This window comes from Myxocyprinus asiaticus, chromosome 17, assembly GCF_019703515.2.
Source record: "Myxocyprinus asiaticus isolate MX2 ecotype Aquarium Trade chromosome 17, UBuf_Myxa_2, whole genome shotgun sequence".
NCBI classification, from domain to species: Eukaryota; Metazoa; Chordata; class Actinopteri; order Cypriniformes; family Catostomidae; genus Myxocyprinus; species Myxocyprinus asiaticus.
Window position 1 is genome coordinate 23168001 of NC_059360.1, and position 21409 is coordinate 23189409.

Sequence of the window (21409 nt, forward strand, 5' to 3'; positions counted from 1 at the left end):
TCAGACAAACATAATTTGTCAAAATCATTTATTTACTATAATACATAGCAGATGATGTTAAAATATTTAGTTTGTACATCATATGAGGCAGTCATATGAACATAATGTTGCTCTTTATTTTAAACTACACTAATGGGATGCTAGCAGCTGCACACTTACCCTATTGAGCCCTTTCCTCAGTTTAAGTGATTCAATTAAGATATAAATCTTGTCTTGCAAAGCTTTTGAGAAAACCTTTTCATCTCCGTTCCCATCCATTCACATACAAACTCTTGCATCACTTGAACAAAAATTAAACATCTCTGTGCTATAGTCCACACAAAGACGTAAGCTTTCTAAACAGCATCTGTTACAGTGGAACAAAATGTAGTACCATCTATATAAAAAAAAAAAAAAAAAAAAAAAACATATTCAAGGGATTGAAGTACACAGTCAATGAATCTAAGCCCAAATTTGAATACATACCACAAAGGAATCTGATTATAGATTTTACAAGATTATACAGAGCTCCAGTACCCCGTGATTTTTGTTTTGTCAGCCGTCAAATAATGCTGATGTGTATATATATATATATATATATATATATATATATATATATATATATATATGATATAGATATATATAGTTTACAGTATATAGAAATATTTATATTTTCCTATTTTATGGAAATAATTAAACAAATCCAAAATATGATATTGAAAGTCGAACAATGGCATGACACAAACAAACGAATATATCAATTTTACCCTAGTTTAATGTTCCCTCAAACAAGTTAGATAAAAAAAACAAGTCTTGCATAAAAACAGTCAAGCATTTACGTTTTTTCCTCCACTTCTAATCATTTAGTTATTACAAGTGGTGAAGGACATGCAAATTCAGTTCAGGAAACTAATAACAGAACAATATACATTTTGAAACTGGTATGCGGAACTAAAACAAAACAAAAAAACGAACATTAAACGAAACAGAGATAACCAGGCCATCTTCTAACGCCTGGGTCTCTGAGATGTGCCAAATGATTGCAGTGGACTGTTTCCCTTCTGTGGTTTCCAGAGTACAAGAGCCTCCTGGTTCAATGTCTGTAGGACAAAGTGCATCCTGGGCATGAGCCCCTGATTTTAAAAACTCATATTAGATCCATCCCAATTGGTGCAAAGCCTTGGGACACCACTACTCCAACTACTGCCGTCTTTAAAATAAAAAAACCCTAAAAATATACCTTTAGTCCACTGTAAAATTAAAAAAGGGTGAAAACACAAACAAATGGCACACTTTACCATTATAACAAGCTGTGCATGTGGTGTTGATTTCAGTGAATGATTGCCAGCTCCATTGTCTTTAGAAACAAACAAAAATGGTATTATAAATATATCTTATGTTTGCAATGTGTGAATCTAGTCAATGTGCACGTTTACTATGTCAAAATAACATTGACATTTTTCTCTATATTTTTTATTCAGTCTCTCCTTCAGTCTGGCTGAGGAACAAAAAAGGGAGTATTTTCTGCAACAGTCACCTTTTTCACTTTGTATTTTCAGAGGCTTGCACGCACACGCACGTGCGTGTTGCAGTCAGCTGAATGTGAAGTTGGGGTCTATATGAGGGGTTCAGGGGGCAGCGGGTGCTGGATCTGCTGTGGTTGGAGGGGAGGAGGGAGCTGCAGGGCCAGCAGGGACTCCAAGCCGTGGCCGTGTGGAGGAGGGGTGCCCTCTGCGCTGGAGGGCTCTGTGATGTCACCGCCGTAGAAGAAGTACTGGCACTGCTGGATGAAGGTCTCGATGACAGACTGATTGAGTTTGGTGGTGGAGAGCGTGTCCTTGTTCTCAAAATCAGGCCTCATGAGCGTAGGCCAGAAACAGATGGAAAGATTGTCGGCAGTCATCAGTGTGGTCTTACTTTGCTGACTTACCCTGAAGAAAGGATATAAAGAGTTACAATGTATTTTTATTTAACGCTGAAAAAAACAACAACAACCTCCTTTTGATAAAAGATTACGGTGAGTAGAATTATTTATTAATTTCATTTATACATTTGCATTTATACATTTGGTAGAAGCTTCTACCCGAAGCATATTATAGTGCATTCATTCATCTGTAAGTTTTATTAATTTGTGGGTTTCCTGGAAATAAGAGGTAGCCGATATATCCGATATATCGGTTTTACCGATTAACCTGTGCCAATAGTTGCTTTTAGGAATTTTTTACATTTTTTATTCCTCCCTGTTCCTCTTTGGCTGGTGCTAGAGGAGTCAACATTTAGAAAGGCTTGGTTGTACTATATTACAGCAGCCTCAAGAGTTTAAATAAAAACACTGAAACCTCATGGGAATTTGTTGTATCTAAATCTTTAACCATTGACGATATTCATCGATATTTTTACCCTCACTTCAATGCATATTTTGATATTTTGATTAGATAATAAAGTGTTATACATTGATGCGAGGGCATGCTAAGAAAAATGCGACCATACGGAAATGTGCCCCATCATCTCATATCTTGTGAATAATAATAAACCTTCCTCATTAAACCTCATCTTGTGAAATGTATATATACAAACTGTTTTTCAATAAGAGTCTTGGGTGTTTCAGGCTTGTTTATAGTCAAAAGTCCTGTATTATGTATCAAACCAAACATTTTTCTGATTATAATTGGAATTTTTGATTGAACAATAAACTGCATCTGGGATTTTATTTATTTAGACTCTTGTGGCCTCTATGACTGTGCCATCTTTATTAAGGAAAGAATAAGACATTTTTGAATGATACTGGATGATAAATCGGTTATCGGCCTTCCCCACCACCTTAGTTATTGTATCCGCAAAATCCACTATCAGTCAACCACTACTGGAAATTGCATCTTAAGCATTGCTTGCACCATGTTCTTCCAGTTAAGTTATGAGAACCCTGTTCATTTATTTAAGGACCCAGTAAAATTAAAATTGGAGTTTTGTGGCTTTTAGGCTCCATTTACACCTGGTATTAAGATGTGTTTTGGGCGATCCGTTTGAAACAGGTCTACGCTTAAGACAGGTGTAAATGAGGTCCAGACGTTTTGAGATTTATTCACTTCAACCACATTGGGAGGTGGTCGAAAATGGATGTGACCACATTGAAAATGCGTTTGAACAGCAGCGATGAACTGCCTACTAAGCTGACAAACTTTGCCAGTTACATGAGGATTTAAAAGGAAATAACCATCCGACTGGAAAATGTAAAAAAGTGCATACATATACATGCACAAAAACTTTACAGAACTTCTGTGTGTCTAGGCCCTCTCTCACTGCAGGAGCTAAAGCTCGTTTTGGATCATTTTTGAGGAACTACTCAGTTTTTGTCGCTTTCGCACATGAGGAACTATATTTCCTCTTAGCCATTAGGCCTTTTCCCACTGCAGGGACTAAAGCCTGTTTAAGCTACTTTTCCCCAGGACTAGTACTTTTAGTCGTTTTCAAACCAAACTTGTAGCTGCTAGCCTGCTACTCGGAGTATTGCGCTAATTTTATTTATTTAAATTCCCATAACAAAAATAACAAAAAACCAACTAATTATCCAAAGAGAATCATCCGTTTCACGTGTGTGTGTGAGGGGTCAGCCGAGCTGTTCGTGACTTCATCGGAGACACATTATGAGTTTTCTTCACATCTGTATTGTTTGTACTGTGTGACTATACAGAAAATAAAGTGATTTCTGGATTACTACATAGATTTTTTCCTGGGATGATGGATATAAATAATGAGATGTTTATCGAGAGTGGATAATTGAACTCTATTATACACTAAACCGTCATGAAATCTAGTTTACATGAGGGAAGTATTGCTGCCTGTTACTGCGTGATTAATTTGCATAAAGACGTCTTTTTTTAAGTAAATAAGTGAGTATTACAGTACAGTAATTTATGTTGAGTCATAAAAGCCTTTATTGTAAAAGATTGTGTTGGTAAATAGGTTTTATAGTGCATTTTCAACATGTTTTCTGCTGAGTTCAGCATGTGCTTTGTGGTAGCAAGGTGACGCGTCTTTCCTCTCAATACGGTGCAGCACAGAGCACCGCACGCACGGTTCACGCACCCAGTGTAAACTTTAGGGACTTAAGAGGGACATTTTAGCTCCTGCTACATGGTAGATATTTTTGGGGGGGAAGAGGAGAGGGAGGTGGAGCAGCCTGTGATTGGTCAAACATGAATGACGCACAAAGCAATTAGAAACGCGAAGAGCCGACAGCCACCATGAGTAAACAAACCTATAGCCTACAATTCTGAGGATTGCACAAATTTTCCAATTCCAATAAATAAATAACATCCAAAGAATATCACCTATTTAACATATTACCGTATGTGTGTGCGTGGGATGAGCAGAGCTGTTGCGTGACTTTTATCGGCAGTCCAATTGTGATTGGATTGCCCAAAAGCATCTTAATACCAGGTGAAAAAAGGGCCTCAGACAATGTCTCTTAGCAAAATTAACTTTAAGCATATAGGCATGTTTAAAATCTACAGTCTTTCTCTTCATGGAAAATGGATATGTACTGATGGCACATCTTGCATGCACAAGCGTATAGATTTCCATCCAATAAAATGCTCTCTAAAATGAGTCCTCTGCCTAATACCACCTGCTATATATGGAGGACCAGGACTGACAAAATATAAAATAAATATATAAATAAATACATCTTTAAAGAAATGTAAAAAAAAAAAAAAAAAGTGTAAATAAATAAACAAATGTTAAAATCTGACATAAATGAGTATTTATACTTTTATTTCCTTATGTATTATTGTATTTATTTATTTCCATTTTAATGTATTTCCACATGTATTTATTTCCTCATTTATTTATTTTCTACATTTATTTATTTCTACATGTATTTGTCCATATTTATATATTTCCACATGTATTTATTTATACATTTCTGTGTCCGTACGGTAATGAGGGGGCATGCTTTACACTTCAGGCACAGCAATCGAGCTCGGAGTGCTCCAGAGTGAAGATGAGTAATCTCATATTTAAATAAATATTTTTCTCCAAAACACGTTTGCTACAATTATTGGCACCCCTAGAAATTCTTATGAGTAAATATATCTAAGTATATTCCCATTCATATTTTACATTTTTTAGTACACCTGGGTGACTAGGAACATGAAACTGTTCAGCCATGACTTTGTTTCAGAGGGGTATAAATATGAAATAACACACAAGCCAAATTCCCTTAGTCATCTATCACAATGGGTAAGACCAAAGAATAAAATTATATGGAAAAGTATCTCACGGCCACGGTTAAATATGGTGGTGGATCTTTAACGTTGTGGGGCTGTTTTTATGCCAAAGGTCCTGGACATCTTGTTGGGATACATGGCATCATGGACTCTATCAAATACCAACAGATAAAAAATTCAAACCTGGCTGCCTCTGCTAGAAAGCTTACAATGAGCCCTGGTTGGATCTTCCAGCAAGACAATTATTCAAAACACACTCAACACAAAAATGGTCCACTGACCACAAAATCAAGGTTCTGCAATGGCCATCCCAGTCTCCTGACCTGAACCCCATAGAACACCTGTGTGGTGAACTGAAGAGGAGAGTCCACCACGTGGACCTCGGAATTTGAAGGATCTGGAGAGATTCTGTATGGAGGAATGATCTCAGATCCCTTGTTATGTGTCCTCCAACCTCATTAGGCATTATAGGAAAAGACTCAGAGCTGTTATCTTGGCAAAGGGAGGTTGCACAAAGTAATGAATAAAAGAGTGCCAATAATTGTGCCACACATATATTTGACAAAAATATTTGTTTTTTGATAAAACTTGTGCTGTGTTTGCAATTGTTTGATATCCATTAGAGGATATATTTTTGTGAATATCAATATCAAGATCAAAAGGATAAACAATTAAGACATATTTTTCACAGCCTTCTTTGCTCATATTTACCAAGGGTGCCACTATTTTTGGCCACCACTGTATATACATGTAAAAATAAATAAATGTAGAAAAAATTAATGAGGAAATAAATACATGTGGAAATACATTAATATGGAAATAAATAAATACACTAATACATTAAAAAGGAAATAAAAGTATAAATACTCATTAATGTCAGATTTTAACATTTATTTGTACGCTTTTTTCTCTTTTTTTTTTTTCATTTCTTTAAAGATATATTTATTTATATATTTATTTTGTATTTTGGCAGTCCATGTCTTCCATGGCTATAAGATATAGGCTATTTAATAAAAACGCCGTTTTTCAACAGTTAATGTCAAACAGTAAAGAAAACTGTGATCATCAAGCCATTTCAGGTCTTTAACAAAGCAAAACATTTCTTACCAAAGGCAGGAAATAAAGCCTCAAAAAGGCAGAGCTTTACCTGTTAAGGTGAGTGATGACGTATTTGAAAACTTCATAATTTACAGGAGGACATTTTCTCACAATTTCCTTCAGTACCTGCAGCCTCTCGTAGTGATCTACAATTTCTGGAGAAAGGCAGAGAAGTGAGGAAAGATTCAGACTTTGAAATATGTGGTAATATTTGTTTCATGTTTCACAAGGACTGAACATATAAAACTATAAAGCATGTAATTTCCTTCTACTCAATTCCGACAAAACAGAGGTACTAATTATTGGACCAAAAACCTCTAAAAATAAGCCGCTAAAATATAATTTGACTCTCGATGGATGTACTGTTACATCGTCTTCTACAGAAAAGAACTTGGGTGTTATTTTTGATACCAATCTGTCCTTTGAAGATCAAATTTCCAATGTTTGTAGAACAGCATTCTTCCACCTCAGAAATATCGCTAAGTTACGACACATGCTCTCTGTTGCTGATGCCAAAACACTAATTCATGCATTCATGACCTGAAGACTAGATTATTGTAATGCATTACTGGGAGGATGTCCAGCAAGTTCAATAAATAAACTTCAATTGGTTAAAAATGCAGCTGCCAGAGTGCTGACTACAACCAAGAAATACGATTACATTAGCCCAATTTTATCGTCGTTACATTGCCTACCTGCTAAATTTCAAATTAATTTCAAAATTCTGTTAACTACATACAAAGCTTTGAATGGTCTAGCTCCACAGTACTTAAGCGACCTTCTGACACGCTATATTCTGTCACGCTCATTAAGATCGCAAAACTCTGGCATGTTAATAGTTCCTAGAATATCAAAATCCACAAAAGGAGGTAGATCCTTTTCATATTTTGCTCCTAAACTATGGAATAGTTTCCCTAACACTGTTCGGGATGCAGACACACTCACTCAGTTTAAGTCTAGACTAAAGACTCATCTATTTAGCCAGGCATACACCTAATTTATCCATCAACTCACAATTAGGCTGCTTTAGTTAGGTCTACCGGAACCTGAAACATTGATCGTGATCTATAACTCTGCATAAAACTGAATGACATCTATGCTAATATTGTTCTATTTGTTGATTAATATCCCAAGGTTACCAGAGCCGGCCAGACCCAGCTCCGTTCCTGCTTGGTGTCGGACTTCATTGCTATGTGTCGATGAGTGATGACGACAAACTACAGCCGGTGCCAGCCAGACATCACTTCAGTCTTTTGACTTCAGAGGATGAACGGATGCCAACTCCAACTGTAAGACATCGGATACTTCATATACCACTGCCTGAACCTTGGATTTAGGATGGACCCCACCGAACCTCACTGAAATGACCTGCCGGTTGAACTGCAATGCTCCTCATTGATCTCTGCATGCATCACCTTGGTCTAATGATGGACTACACTCTTGAAATGGAATACATAGACTATAATTTAATTGCCAACAAAAGCCTTCATCAGCCAACTAACAAAGGATAATGCATCTATGTGAACTTCTGCAGTTAATCCAGGATTGACTTCAAAGACATTAGTGATTAAACTTGAAGTTCAAAAAAATATTTGTATTTTATTATTTTTAAACACTGGACCTTAACACTTAGTTTACTAATCTTAAACCATGACCTGCACTGCACATAAATAACTAATACTGGCATTATATTCATGCTGGATAACCAGAGGGGAACTGGCCCCCACAGTGAGCCTGGTTTCTCACAACGTTATTTTTTTCCATTAACCAGCATCTTATGGAGTTTTGAGTTCCTTGCCACAGTCACCTTCAGCTTAGTCACAGGGGTTCTAAATACAATTATAATTTAATTTTTATGCACAATCATAATCATACAATCATATTTAATCATACTACACAATGATCACTTAAGACTTTATAGATATTACAGTTTGTATTTATTTTTTGTTAATGCATGATTTTCTGTAAAGCTGCTTTGAAAAGATGTGTGTTGTGAGAAGCGCTATACAGATAACAATGACTTGACTAATAAACACATTTGATCTTTTACAGCTGAAACACAATGATAAAAGAACAGGCAAGCATCAAAACTAGCACCTGCATCCACTGCACTTGCTTTACACCGCTTCTGCATCCTTAACATCAACAAACAATGATTTTAGTGCAAGATGAAATGAGTTGCTACAAATGCCTGGCCTGAAGAACATAATCCCAGAATTTACAGTAATTTATCTACAGCAGATGGATCAGAAATAATAAGGAATACATCACAAGGGGCACTGGATTAGATTCAGCACTTGGAAGCATCAAACGGAAATGCAGATGCATTTAAGTGACTTCACCAGCTTCCTTGGGCTGGGATTAGACAGTGTGGTGATGAGATTAATATTGAATGCAGTTGAAAGCATTAAAAAAAAAGAAACTGGGTCTGCAAAGAGGAAAAAAAAAATAAGACTAGTTGAGACGCTGAGGTAACACAAGCAGGTCTCTACTTGTCTTCATATTTGTAGCAGACACACTTCCTGTCTTTCTTGTAGACACAACCCTGAGCTGATGTAACTGATGTACGCTGCGTCACTGAACTTGGCTCATTTTGTCTTGAAGATAAGTATGAATAAGAGGCTGGGTCAGTTAGCTACATAATGATCACAAGTGAAACAGAACTGTGCCTAGAGTAATCTACAGCTGCAGGTTGACTGCTTTCACCTGCAAATTCTAGGATTCGAAAAGTCAACAAACTAATTTTCTACCATAAATTCAATACACACTTAAAATGATAAAATCTGCTAAAAATCAATTTATTACATTTCACTGATTTGCTGTTAATTCCTCTTCACACCAAGTCCGAATTATCATAATAATGCTTTTTCTCTAGCATTTTTAACATGTCAGTCTTTTTTTTTTTTGCTCTCCAGTTTGGCCGAGGAACAAAAAAAGAGAAAATTTCAAAAATACATTTTTTTCCACTTTTTATTTTAAGATGCTCTCATTTTATTCAGATATCCCAACTTTTTTTCATAGAATGATGAAAATGTACCATCTGACACAATGTATAAAGTGAATAGTGATCTTTTTTCTTATTTCAAATATTTTAGATAATTCATGGGTTTTAGACATGAAACTTATTCAAATATAGTCACTTAAAAACTAGTGGCTAAATTATATGTTTTTCAATGGCAGATGTTAATACAGATATATAGAGAACAATGTGGCCAATGGTTAATGTAATGCTGATACAGGTGTACTGAATATAAAACAACTTAATAATGGTAAATAAGAGAAATACAAAATTGCTTATAATAAATGAACACTTTTCACAATATGTACTTCAAAATACAAAACCAGGAACAGCATTATCAACTGGCAAAGCTGTGGATTTTTGTCAATTTTGCAGTTGATGCAATATGTCAAATATTGAATGCTGATAATCTCAAAATGGCCAAATATTGGCGGATATATTGGGCTATCACTAAAAGAGACTGTGTCAAAGTTTAAGTCAAAGTGTTAAATGAAACTATTTGTAGTTAAAAAATATATATAAAAAAAATAAAAGAGACTGTTTCAAAACGGCCACTTGCCACGATCCTCTAACAAAAAGGGATTGAGATAAAGGAATGAGTCGATACTTACTGGCTGCTTCCACTAGCTCTGGGTGGAGTGTGTATGGTATAAGGGGGTCAGGGAGGTCAGCAAAGAAAGCCTTCAGGGCTCCAGCAACGGCATTCACAGCTACATCCATCTCCATCAGATCAACACTGTGGTCTGAGAGGAATAAAAATGGTGTGAGCTTGTGTAAGCATTGAACTGCCTTTGTCAGTGTTTGGTAAAGCACATAAAACAGCTTTAACTGAATTTAGCAGAAGTGGAGAGCAAAGAGAACGAGATAAAAAAAATGAAAGTGATGAAAATACAGAAGAGAAAGAGGCTGTAAGAGCTGGGTTTAAAGTGAAATGACAGCTGTCAGACTGGATCTCTCTGAAAAAGCACTGAATGAACACGAGAAAGGGGGAAAAGCATCTAATTCAGAGAATTGTGAGGTTGCCTAAGAAAAAACGAGAGAAAGACTAATGGCTCCAGGCCAGCGGGCAGACTGCTGCCTAAAGTGGCTCTTTTGGACAAACGATGGCTCACTGAGTGAATAATCTGGTCACTTGGCTGAAGATTTTTTCACCCACTCATCTAAACAGCTCACTAGCTAGAGATGACTTATATTTCGTTTGAAAGATATATAAAAACAAAGAGAGTTGATTTCATTTTGCCCACAAAAGGAAAACATTGGAAACATTTTTCTATACGTTAACAGTAGTTAACGCACTGTTTATTATGAACTAACAATGAACAATGAACTAACCGCTTCTACTAATATGTTCATTTTAAAAATGTTGTTTGGAAATTAGTATTAGAGCACTTGACAATGCCTTTTGTGAAACTGACATTAACATTCTGTGGTGTGACATGCTATACTGCATCAAAAACTATTTTAACAAAGTAGAATTCTTTTATCATAATTATGCAGATGTGATTACCTCTATATTAATTGAGAGACTACATGGAATATTTGTACTTTGAAAAATGTATTTGTCACTCAGCAGGGCCTTTTAAAATGAACAAGGCAGCACAAAGTTTATTAAAAATGGTAAAAAACTTAAAAGAAATGGCAACCAATCACAGCAGCAGAAATAACCACTTTACACATTCATGTAGATGAATAATAAATGAATGAATGATATATATCTTATAATTCTGATAATCTTGATTTTGACCAAAAAAAAAAAAAGAAAATTGTTCTTGCGCAAAAAATCTAGACACAGTGCAAAAATGGAAAAGAACGCAGGTGTCTCGAGAGGCGTTTTTAAAACCTGAACTTCTTTTTAACCTGACAAGGCGTCTTAAGTGTCACTCCTGAACGAGGCAGCGAGACATTATGCTAGGGCTGGGTGCTATGGCTAAAAAGTTAGATCTCGATATTTTTCAGCCTATTAATGATATTCGATATACAGCTGAAGTCAAAAGTTTACATACACCTTTAGCCAAATACATTTAAACTCAGTTTTCACAATTCGTGACATTTAATCGTAGAAAACATTCCCTGTCTTAGGTCAGTTAGGATCACTACTTTATTTTAAGAATGTGAAATGTCAGAATCATAGTAGAGAGAATTATTTATTTCAGCTTTTATTTCTTTCATCACATTCCCAGTGGGTCAGAAGTTTACATATGCTTTGTTAGTATTTGGTAGCATTGCCTTTATATTGTTTAACTTGGGTCAAATGTTTTGGGTAGCCTTCCACAAGCTTCTCACAATAAGATGCTGGAATTTTGGCCCATTCCTCCAGACAGAACTGGTGTAACTGAGTCAGATTTGTAGGCCTCCTTGCTCGCACATGCTTTTACAGTTCTGCCCACAAATTTCCTAACGGATTGAGGTCAGGGCTTTGTGATGGCCACTCCAATACCTTGACTTTGTTGTCCTTAAGCCATTTTGCCACAACTTTGGAGGTATGCTTGGGGTCATTGTCCATTTGGAAGACCCATTTGTGACCAAGCTTTAACTTCATGGCTGATGTCTTGAGATGTTGCTTCAATATATCCACATACATTTCTTCCCTCATGATGCTATCTATTTTGTGAAGTGCACCAGTCCCTCCTGCAGCAAAGCACCCCCACAACATGATGCTGCCACCCCCATGCTTCACGGTTGGGATGGTGTTCTTCGGCTTGCAAGCCTCACCCTTTTTGGTGGTACCTTCAGGTATTTGAAAATTGCTCCCAAGGATGAACCGGACTTGTGGAGGTACACAATTATTTTTCTGAGGTCTTGGCTGATTTCTTTTGATTTTCCTATGATGTCAAGCAAAGTGACACTGAGTTTGAAGGTAGGCCTTAAAATACATCCACAGGTACACCTCCAATTGACTCCAATTAGCCTATCAGAAGTTTCCAGCCACTTAAAGGCACAGTTAGCTTAGTGTATGTAAAATTCTGACTCACTGGAATTGTGATATTGTCAATTATAAGTGAAACAATCTGTCTGTAAACAATTGTTGGAAAAATTACTCGTGTCATGCACAAAGTTGATGTCTTAAATGACTTGCCAAAACTATAGTTTGCTAATATGAAATCTGTGGAGTGGTTAAAAAAATTTGTTTTAATGACTTCAACCTAAGTGTATGTAAACTTCTTAATTCAACTGTACACCGCTATGCCACAAAATTAAACCACCTGCCTAATATTGTGTAGGTCCCCCTCATGCCGCCAAAACAGCACCAACCTGCATCTCTGAATAGCATTCTGAGATGTTATTCTTCTCACCACAATTGTACAGAGCGGTTATCTGAGTTACCATAGACTTTGTCATTTTGAACCAGTCTGGCCATTCTCTGTTGACCTCTCTCATCAACAAGGTGTTTCCATCTGCAGAACTGCCCCTCACTGGATATTTTTTGTTTTTGGCAACATTCTGAGTAAATTGTAGAGACTGTTATGTGTGAAAATCCCAGGAGATCAGCAGTTACAGAAATATTCAAACCAGCCCGTCTGGCACCAACAATCATCCATGCGATTATCTACTCAGCCAATCGTGTGGCAGCAGTGCAGTGCATAAAATCATACAGATACGGGTCAGGAGCTTCAGTTAATGTTCACATCAACCATCATAATGGGGAAAAATATGATCTCAGTGATTTGGACCATGGAATGATTGTTGGTGCCAGATGGGCTGGTTTGAGTATTTTTGTAACTGCTGATTTCCTGGGATTTTCACGCACAACAGTCTCTAGAATTTAATACGAATGGTGCCAAAAACAAAAAACATCAAGTGAGTTCTGTGGACGTAAATGCGCTGTTTTGGCAACACGAGGGAGTCCTACACAATATTAGGCAGGTGATATTAATGTTGTGGCTTAGTGGTGTAGAACTAAATTATTACTGTGGGATTCAGTCAATTTTATTATAATAATAAAATACTAAATTATAATTATTATTTTTAGGATTAGATTTGTTTTATATAAAAGTAATTTTTTTCATATTTCCTATATTCCTATTTACTTCACCTTTCTCTGGAGCTTTTATTTTGTCACTGAAAGAAAGTGCAGTTTACAATGTTCCTCATCTGGTGAAAAGCTGTCATCTCCTCCTTTTCTCTTATACTGTGCCGCGTTTGTAGATTTGTACAACTTGTAGCGGTTACTAATGTTTGGAATTGCAATACTTTGATTTCACAATGCACGTGAAATGCTCTAAAACCACTAAAAACATGAGCCCCGTGCGTGCACAGAACAGTGTGTCACCGGTTTATTCTGAAGCGCACACAATCCATGTTTTGTCAGGTTAGGTTGAGGAAAAGGCAGGACTCAAACTTTAAAAGGAACATGACCGACAGAGACCTAACAGTTGTCATAAACACAAGCAACATCCCACAACGAACTGGCACCAGACAGAGCACAAAGGGAGATTATAAAGGGAGAGAAATCAGGAGGGAAAACGAGGAAGGCAGGTGAATAGGTAACAAGGCAAATGAGAGGGCGGGGTTATCACTGAAGACAAGACAGAAACAAATGCACAAGGGAATGAGAAAACACAAACCCAAGTGCATTCACACAGCACGAGACAAAACACAAGTGCCTGGATTCAGCCACAGAGTAAATAAATCAAACCAACCGAAGTGGATGAATCCAGACACAAGACATAAAACAGACATAGACCACGTACATGTCAGGGCTCAGCCACAAAGGGAAAAAAAAACTAAAACTAAGGGCAGAACCCTGACATGTTTATCTGTCTTTAATTGTAGCCTTCTGTAGTTTAATAATCACATATGACCATATCACCATTTTGATGTTATTTTTGTTATTTGTGCAACCCTGAAGGATCGTGAAATTAGTCTACTGATTTACGCTTTATGATACCTAATTGCCATATGAAAAGCACATTAAAATCATCATGATACTCACTATACTGCTTCATTTTATATCTTCAGCAAAATCATTGTGATTATACTGTGAATATTCGATATATTGCCCATTCCTACATGACACAATGGTCAATGACGTCTGTCTAGTATGTTTACATAGAAAAACTATTCGAAAATGCGTTCAGTGTTAACAGCCCCTTCTACGACAACTATCCATATGCAGAAATTAACATTAGCCAATGTTAATAAATGGTGTAAGTATTACAAACTGTTAGTTTATGTAAACTATTGTGTTCATTTTACCTATACAATCTTATTATAAAGTGTTACCCATGCATCTATTGCATGTAACTACCTCAGTATATTTACAGTGCAGCGGCTGTTTCATTTTAAGATTTTAAAATTAGAATATAATGGATTACTCTGCTATAGACTGGCAACAATGAGACATTTTAAACCTAAACTTTGCTGCATAGCCAATCACTGCTTGATGTAAGCCTGCTGGCACTGTCATTTCAAGGCTGCAAATGTCAAGTTTGTTTTTATAGAAATGGTCCATTTACAGCATGGCAGATCATAATCACTTAATTCAGTGCCTTTTTCTTATTTGACAGCTGCAGTCTATTTTGCTGCTGAATGGAGGGTTCACCCTTTTAGTAAGTCTCGATAGAAGTCAATAATTTCAAAAAGAGGGACAGGTTAATATTTTATTGTTTGTGGTTTAGTGAGTACATGGGACATACAGTATTTTTTTAATTCCATACATTTTCTAAAATGATATCTTCCTGGGGGCCTGGGTAGCTCAGCGAGCACTTATGCTGACTACCACCCCTGGAGTCACGAGTTCAAATCCAGGGTGTGCTAAGTGACTCCAGCCAGGTCTCCTAAGAAACCAAATTGGCCCGGTTGCTAGGGAGGGTAGAGCCACATGGGGTAACCACCTTGTGGTTGTGTTTAGTGGTTCTCGCTCTCAATGGGGTTCTCTATATATATATATATATTTTTTTTATTTTTTTTATTATATCTTCGTTGCACAAAACAAAAAACAAACAATACAAGAAAAATAAAAACGCTTTTTTAACATGAACCAATAGCTAGCTAGCAAATGACCAGATGTTCTTTTGAAGTTGAGAGATGGCTTTGTTTAGGCTGTATAAATGTTTTACTGTTTTACTACACTGTGCCATAACCAGGCACAAAGTGTTCAGTAGCCCCACCCAATATTAAATGTCATTGGTCCAAAACATTAAAAATGTTTATTTACTTCATTCATAAGTGTAGTTTTAAATAATTTCATTTTTTCAGTATACATTTCTCAAACTTGTTAACATAAAACATATGGCATATTTGCAAAAAAAACATAAAATTATACTAATAATATATGTTTTGCAAATGCTAAATTTGTATTTCATTTCATTATATTATGTAATGGTTTAACTTTCATTGAATGGACCATGGTAGAAGAACACTTCAATTCCCAGCATGCTCCAATTTACTCAATATACAGTCAAAAGCTAGATTCTAATTTTATATTATTTTAATATTATATTATATTAGTATTGAACTTTAAGTCTCTGCAGTTGAGAAAACCCCTGATAAAAGTACTGTAATTCAATCAACATGATAAAAAGCAATTCAAATGGATTTACCAGCAAACCACTGCATCAAATAAAAAGACCTGAGACTGTTTAGCTTTCTGGTAAATACCGCAGTGCAGAGTGTCTATCAGTACAGCCTTAAACAAATTAAACCATAATGAATCTAAATGGTGACGAAATATCCACCTGTTGTGAGAGCCTTGCAAAATTTAAATTACAAATGAACCATTCAAATTGGAGTTTATAAGTGCCTCTCTATCCAATTTATGAAATATGTTCCTACATGTGTCCTAGCAACATGTTTTCAAAAGCTTGCAAATAAAGCCTAATTTCCCATAGAGCCAAGTTAAAGCAGCACATACCCTGGTCGAATTGCTTCTGAATGTTGTCTTGATCCGTTTTGTTTCCACTCACTCGATAAAGGCCCTCTGTGGTGAGACCTGCAAATTAAGAGTGGCACTTCATTAAAATCAATCCCGCAAAGGTTATGTGACAAAACCTCAGTGGAACAAAGCAGTTAGTGGCAGAGTGCTCTCAAAATCCACAAACTCTTAAAGCAACCACATAAAGGATAGTTAAAAAAACAGTAGAAATTCACAGTCAATTATTAAACATAATAGTGAAGAAACTCTAGCAATAAATTAGGCAGCAAACAATAAGTTAAGCTCACCACATCCAAATTCTCGGCACCAAAACAAGATTTTAAAATGTAACAATGCACCTCTACAATCGATTTTTCAATTGACTGGATGCCGAAAAATGTAATCAGGTATGAAAACGTTATTCAACAAAACAGAAATTCAGCATTAGACTTTAGTCACATCAAATTTGGAATGAATATACCTTTATTTTAGCAAGACCAAATAGTGCTATAACCTTTTAGTTGCACAGATCAAGATATGCCTATAATACTGGTCAGCTTCCATCTAAAGATCTGAATATGAATAAAGTAATCACATTACACTATAGATGATCTCATAAATAGGGATTGGCCAACAGTATTTTTTTTGTACTAACTGATAGTATCCAGAACAATATGCAGAAAATGATAAATAAAATATGAATTATAATTTACTTTAACAGAAAATAAAAAATTATGAATATCTTAACCCTTTAAAAGTGCATTCAGTAGTTTGGAGCCAATTTAAAAATTGTGTTTTTGTGAAGTTTGATCCGAATGGTGTACACTCACATGAGATGAAGACTGTACTCATAATAGTTTTCTATAAAAAGTGTTTTATTCTACATGGTGTGGGTCACCCTCTTCAATGTGTTTCGCCAAGTTGAAATCACATGATCCGCGGTGTTTCACTAAACGTCGAAGAAGAGAATCCTCGCGCTCATTCGCTGCCGCCTGTGTAGATAGTCTTGGTTATGCTTAAAACGTTGTTTGGAGAACCGAATAGCGAATAGAATCAGAATGAGCTTTACTGCCAAGTGTGCTTACACACAAGGAATTAGTCATGGTGACAGAACACAATGGAACATACTTATTTATCGTGCTTTAGCAGCAGAGACAATGGGAGATATAGTAGCTGTACTGCCGAAGTAGCAAAAAAAGGTCTGAAGCAACTTCAAGCAAGAAGACAGAAAGACCCGCAAATGCAAAAAACTAGAGTAAATATTGGTAACGGCAAGATATCTACGTCTTCATTTGTTTATTGCAAAGTAGCTTGGAACAGCGCTTGTTATGGATTTTGTGTAAACCATGATGTTGGTTGCTTGGAAACCAAACGATTTCTTCAAATACAGTATTCACAAACATGATAAATTTGATAATCAAAAACAATTCTAATCTTTCCTTTACCATAACATTCTGTATCGCTAGATAATTGAGGTTTATTTCATCCTAAGCAGCTGTCTAATAAAGGTAATAACTGTCTTTAGAAATAACGTGAAATGTTGACAGTCTACAAAAGAATTCTCGGATTCAGTTGACTATTGGGAAGAAAACAAAAGCAGTTTTTCAGAGCCACCTTATTTACACCCAGAGATAATGTCAAATCAGAAAAAACATTTTCGGCTCAATTTATTTTTCAGGAGTTTCTTAGGCTGAGAGTCTCAGAATGTCTCAATCAATATCATTACAAAATTGAAAAGTTATCTTTACACTGATAACAAACACTTCCTTGCTTTTTGTTGAGTTATAAGCCTTTAATTTTAGGTATGCTACTGAAACAGAAAATCTTTAAAAAACATCCTCAGAGCTTAAAGGGTTAATACTACTACTGATAATAATAATATTTTAATGCAAAGTTGTTTTGGAATCTGATTGCAAATTTATTTTAATCTTTATTTTGTGCTATGTCTAAATATTAAATATCAATTAAGTATAAAATAAGCATTTCTCATTTAAGAATGACAGGCAGCACTTATTGGTCAACCCGACATTAAAGAACCAATAATTAAGAATTTTTTTTTTTTTTTAAATATCAGTTATTAAAAAAAGAAAATCTGTCATAGCAGTTACCGGTCTATCTCTACTTGTTAGTCACTTTGGTAAGAAAGCATTTTCCATAAAAGTTAAATGGTGAGTGTACACATTATTCTTATTTATTTTTGTCACATCCATACAAACAGTCTTTACACAGGTGTTACATATTCCACTAAAGACCAAATATTACTAAAACAGACATGTTCCTAAACCTACACATATCACAGTTAGAGGTCGACCAATAGTGGATTTTGCTGATACCAATAACTAAGGTGGTGGGAAAGGCCGATAACCGATTAATCGGCCGATAGTTTTTTTTAATTGATTTATATAATGATCAAAGATTTCATAGTCTTTCATTACTATGACAGGCACAGACATTGATGGTACAAGAGTCCAAAATGAATAAAATCCCAAAAGCATTTTATTGTGCATCCAAAACTCCAATAATAACCAGAAAAATTAAGATTTGGTGCTTAACGTGGGATTTTTAACTATAAACAAGCCGATATACACTGGGGCATTTTATTTTGAAAATGATAGAGACTTGCTCCATTACAATGATCCATATGCAAGTATTTAACAAATTAAGCTTTTAACAGCTTAAATATTCACCAAATGAAGCATTCTGTGTATATATTTAAAATTTCACCAGATGAGGTTTATTGTTGAGGAATAAAAAAAATGAACTATCGGAAACTATTTTTGCCGATAACCGAGAGTGTCAAAAAGCAACTATCGGCACCGATTAATCAGTCTACCTCTAATCACAGTATTTCATTCCCTTCTTTCAACCATTGCTCAAATATTTAAAATCATGCACTCAAGCCAGAATCTGGGCCACTCCAGGTGGACATATGAGCACCTGATATCACGAACAGAAAAAGTAGGCCAGAAATGCGGATAATGCTGCAAAACTCAACCCACACTTCCCCGTTCTCTGACCGTTAACACTGCTTGCATCTCTTATTTTCATTTTGCCTAATCTATTGAAGCCCATTTATCAAGCTAAAGATAGCTCTGTGAAGTCGTGACCCTGTGCAGTTCCACAGCTCTCCGAAGTGCTGAATCAAAACATAGGGCCCCCACAGTCACTTTTTAAGCTCGTGCTAACAGCTCCAAGTGAAAACCGCAGTACATTTTTCAGATGTTCCCACATGTCAGAGCCTGTTCCTCCTCCAAAGGAGTGGGAGGCTACAGTAAGGCGCCTGTTTAACTCACCACTGTTCACATGAAAGGGCAGGTGTTTAGGGACAAATGTGGCCTGTTTTACTGCCTGGGTGAATCACCTGTTTCCCACAAACAGGTTACAAGGTGTTACAGGACTGAACTTTTCAAATATCCTTTGAGAAACTAGGCTTTTTGTAATTGTACTGGACATGTTTGGTGGAGTGTAGAGCTGGGCGCTATAGCTAAAAAGATCTTGATACTTTATTTTTGAAGATTTTTACAATACATCTCGATGTTTATGTATTTGTGTATCTGAAATCAATCATTACAACCAAACAGCTTTTGTCGCCAAGTAGATTCAAAATGTTTAATACAAGAAGTAAAATACAGTTCAAATCTAGCTAAAAATGTTTTCCACTGTCTCATTAAATGAACACAAATAATGACCATAGTTAATCATTTTTATGTTATTTGCACCAATATAACAATACATAGCAATAAACAGGGACTGAAAACCGAATGTAACTGAAAACAGGAACAAAGTCCTTTTCAATTGTTCCTGAGTGAAAAACTTTATTTTAAAATATTGGTAACCAGTTAATAACCGTTGATTTTGCTCCGATCATTTTTTTAATGAAACATAAGTCTCAATGGTTTATTACAGTAAATTTTTCGGAATTACACCACTTCCTGTTGCCTAAAAAATTTGGCTTCTCAATATTTAGTTAAACATGACAAGCATGTGCTTTGATCCTAAAGGGAAATTGCTGCATCACACATTTTTTGCCTTAATGAATGTTGTGGATGTAGCCTTCTGTGACATGCTGAAGGCCTTTTAGACAACTATATATATATAATTACTACATATACATGCACAGTTAATCCAGACAGAAGGAAACATATTGAGGTAGTAAGTACATTTCTCAGTTGTTTCCAAGTCTTCAATGAATTATTGTTAGATAAGATGCACTGATACCGATTTGATGCTGCCAGGTTCTGACCTAGAAGCAGATCTGTAATTAAAACAAATCATTAAAATAAATACAATTATATTAAATAATTATTCAATCATTTTTATGTTTAAAATAAAATATTTCGGACCACATAAGATGAAGTTTAGTCCAAACATGTTCAAGGAGTGTGTGCATGCATGCAGGAGAGAGATTTTGGCTATTATTTTATTTTAGATGTCCAGAAGTATTTCTCAAATATTTTAAATATTTCTGGGGATATATTTAATATTAAGATTTGTTTAAAAGAAAATTTTAATATATATGTTATTTTATATAGGGTACTGTTTACTTTGCTTATAATAATTTCTATGCTGACAATTCCATCATATGGGCAAAAAAAAATTGAATTGCTTTTTATCACTTATTTTGATAGTCCCTAATTTTGAGTGTTTTTCCAGATTATATCCTTTTTTTTCTTGAGAGATCTGGTAACACTGTAACTGGTACATCACCCACCCTTAGCACAGAGTAATGTCATTAAGATTTTATTAACCGTTCTTTAATTTCATTCTAACGGTTACCAATTGGAAACGCGGCAACGGAACGCTGAAATAAAAGAAAAAAACAAAAAAACATTTCTTCTCAGAACGAACCAAATTGAAAAACATTTTATTTTTACTCCCTGATATTTAGGCTACCTACTACTGTTTCTTACTAAAATACTCAACATGCCATGCAGAGACCTCGGTTAATATTTTTGAGTGATGATGCAAACAAATCATTAAACCATTGTTCTGAACTGATTCATTGAAATCGACAGTTCGAAAGAACTAACTTGCAGTAATAAATCAAACTTCCCAACCTTATCACCATTTTTGCTACTTGGGTTTAACAGGGTTGCTGCAGAGTTTTTAAAATCAAATTTAAGACTTTTTAAGACCTTTTTCAAAACCTGAACAAAAAAAAAATTTATACCGTATCCCCATACCAAAACAAACCCACGCAATCTCAAAATAAATCATGTATCACAGACTCTT

At 35.5% G+C, this 21409-nt stretch overlaps 1 protein-coding gene across 2 annotated transcripts in view; it reads right to left on the bottom strand.

The window, feature by feature from the left end:
• Nucleotides 1–11: 11 nt before the first annotated feature.
• LOC127454832 (rho GTPase-activating protein 5-like) overlaps nt 12–21409 on the bottom strand; it is a 62388-nt gene continuing 40990 nt past the window's right edge. For both annotated transcript variants that reach the window (XM_051722286.1, XM_051722287.1), the window contains exons 4-7: nt 16178–16255; nt 9936–10067; nt 6355–6460; nt 12–1910 (exon numbers count right to left, since the gene is read on the bottom strand). In XM_051722286.1, coding sequence (XP_051578246.1) covers nt 1595–1910; nt 6355–6460; nt 9936–10067; nt 16178–16255 — 632 coding nt within the window. In that variant the 3' untranslated portion in view covers nt 12–1594. The remainder of the gene's footprint in view (nt 1911–6354; nt 6461–9935; nt 10068–16177; nt 16256–21409) is intronic.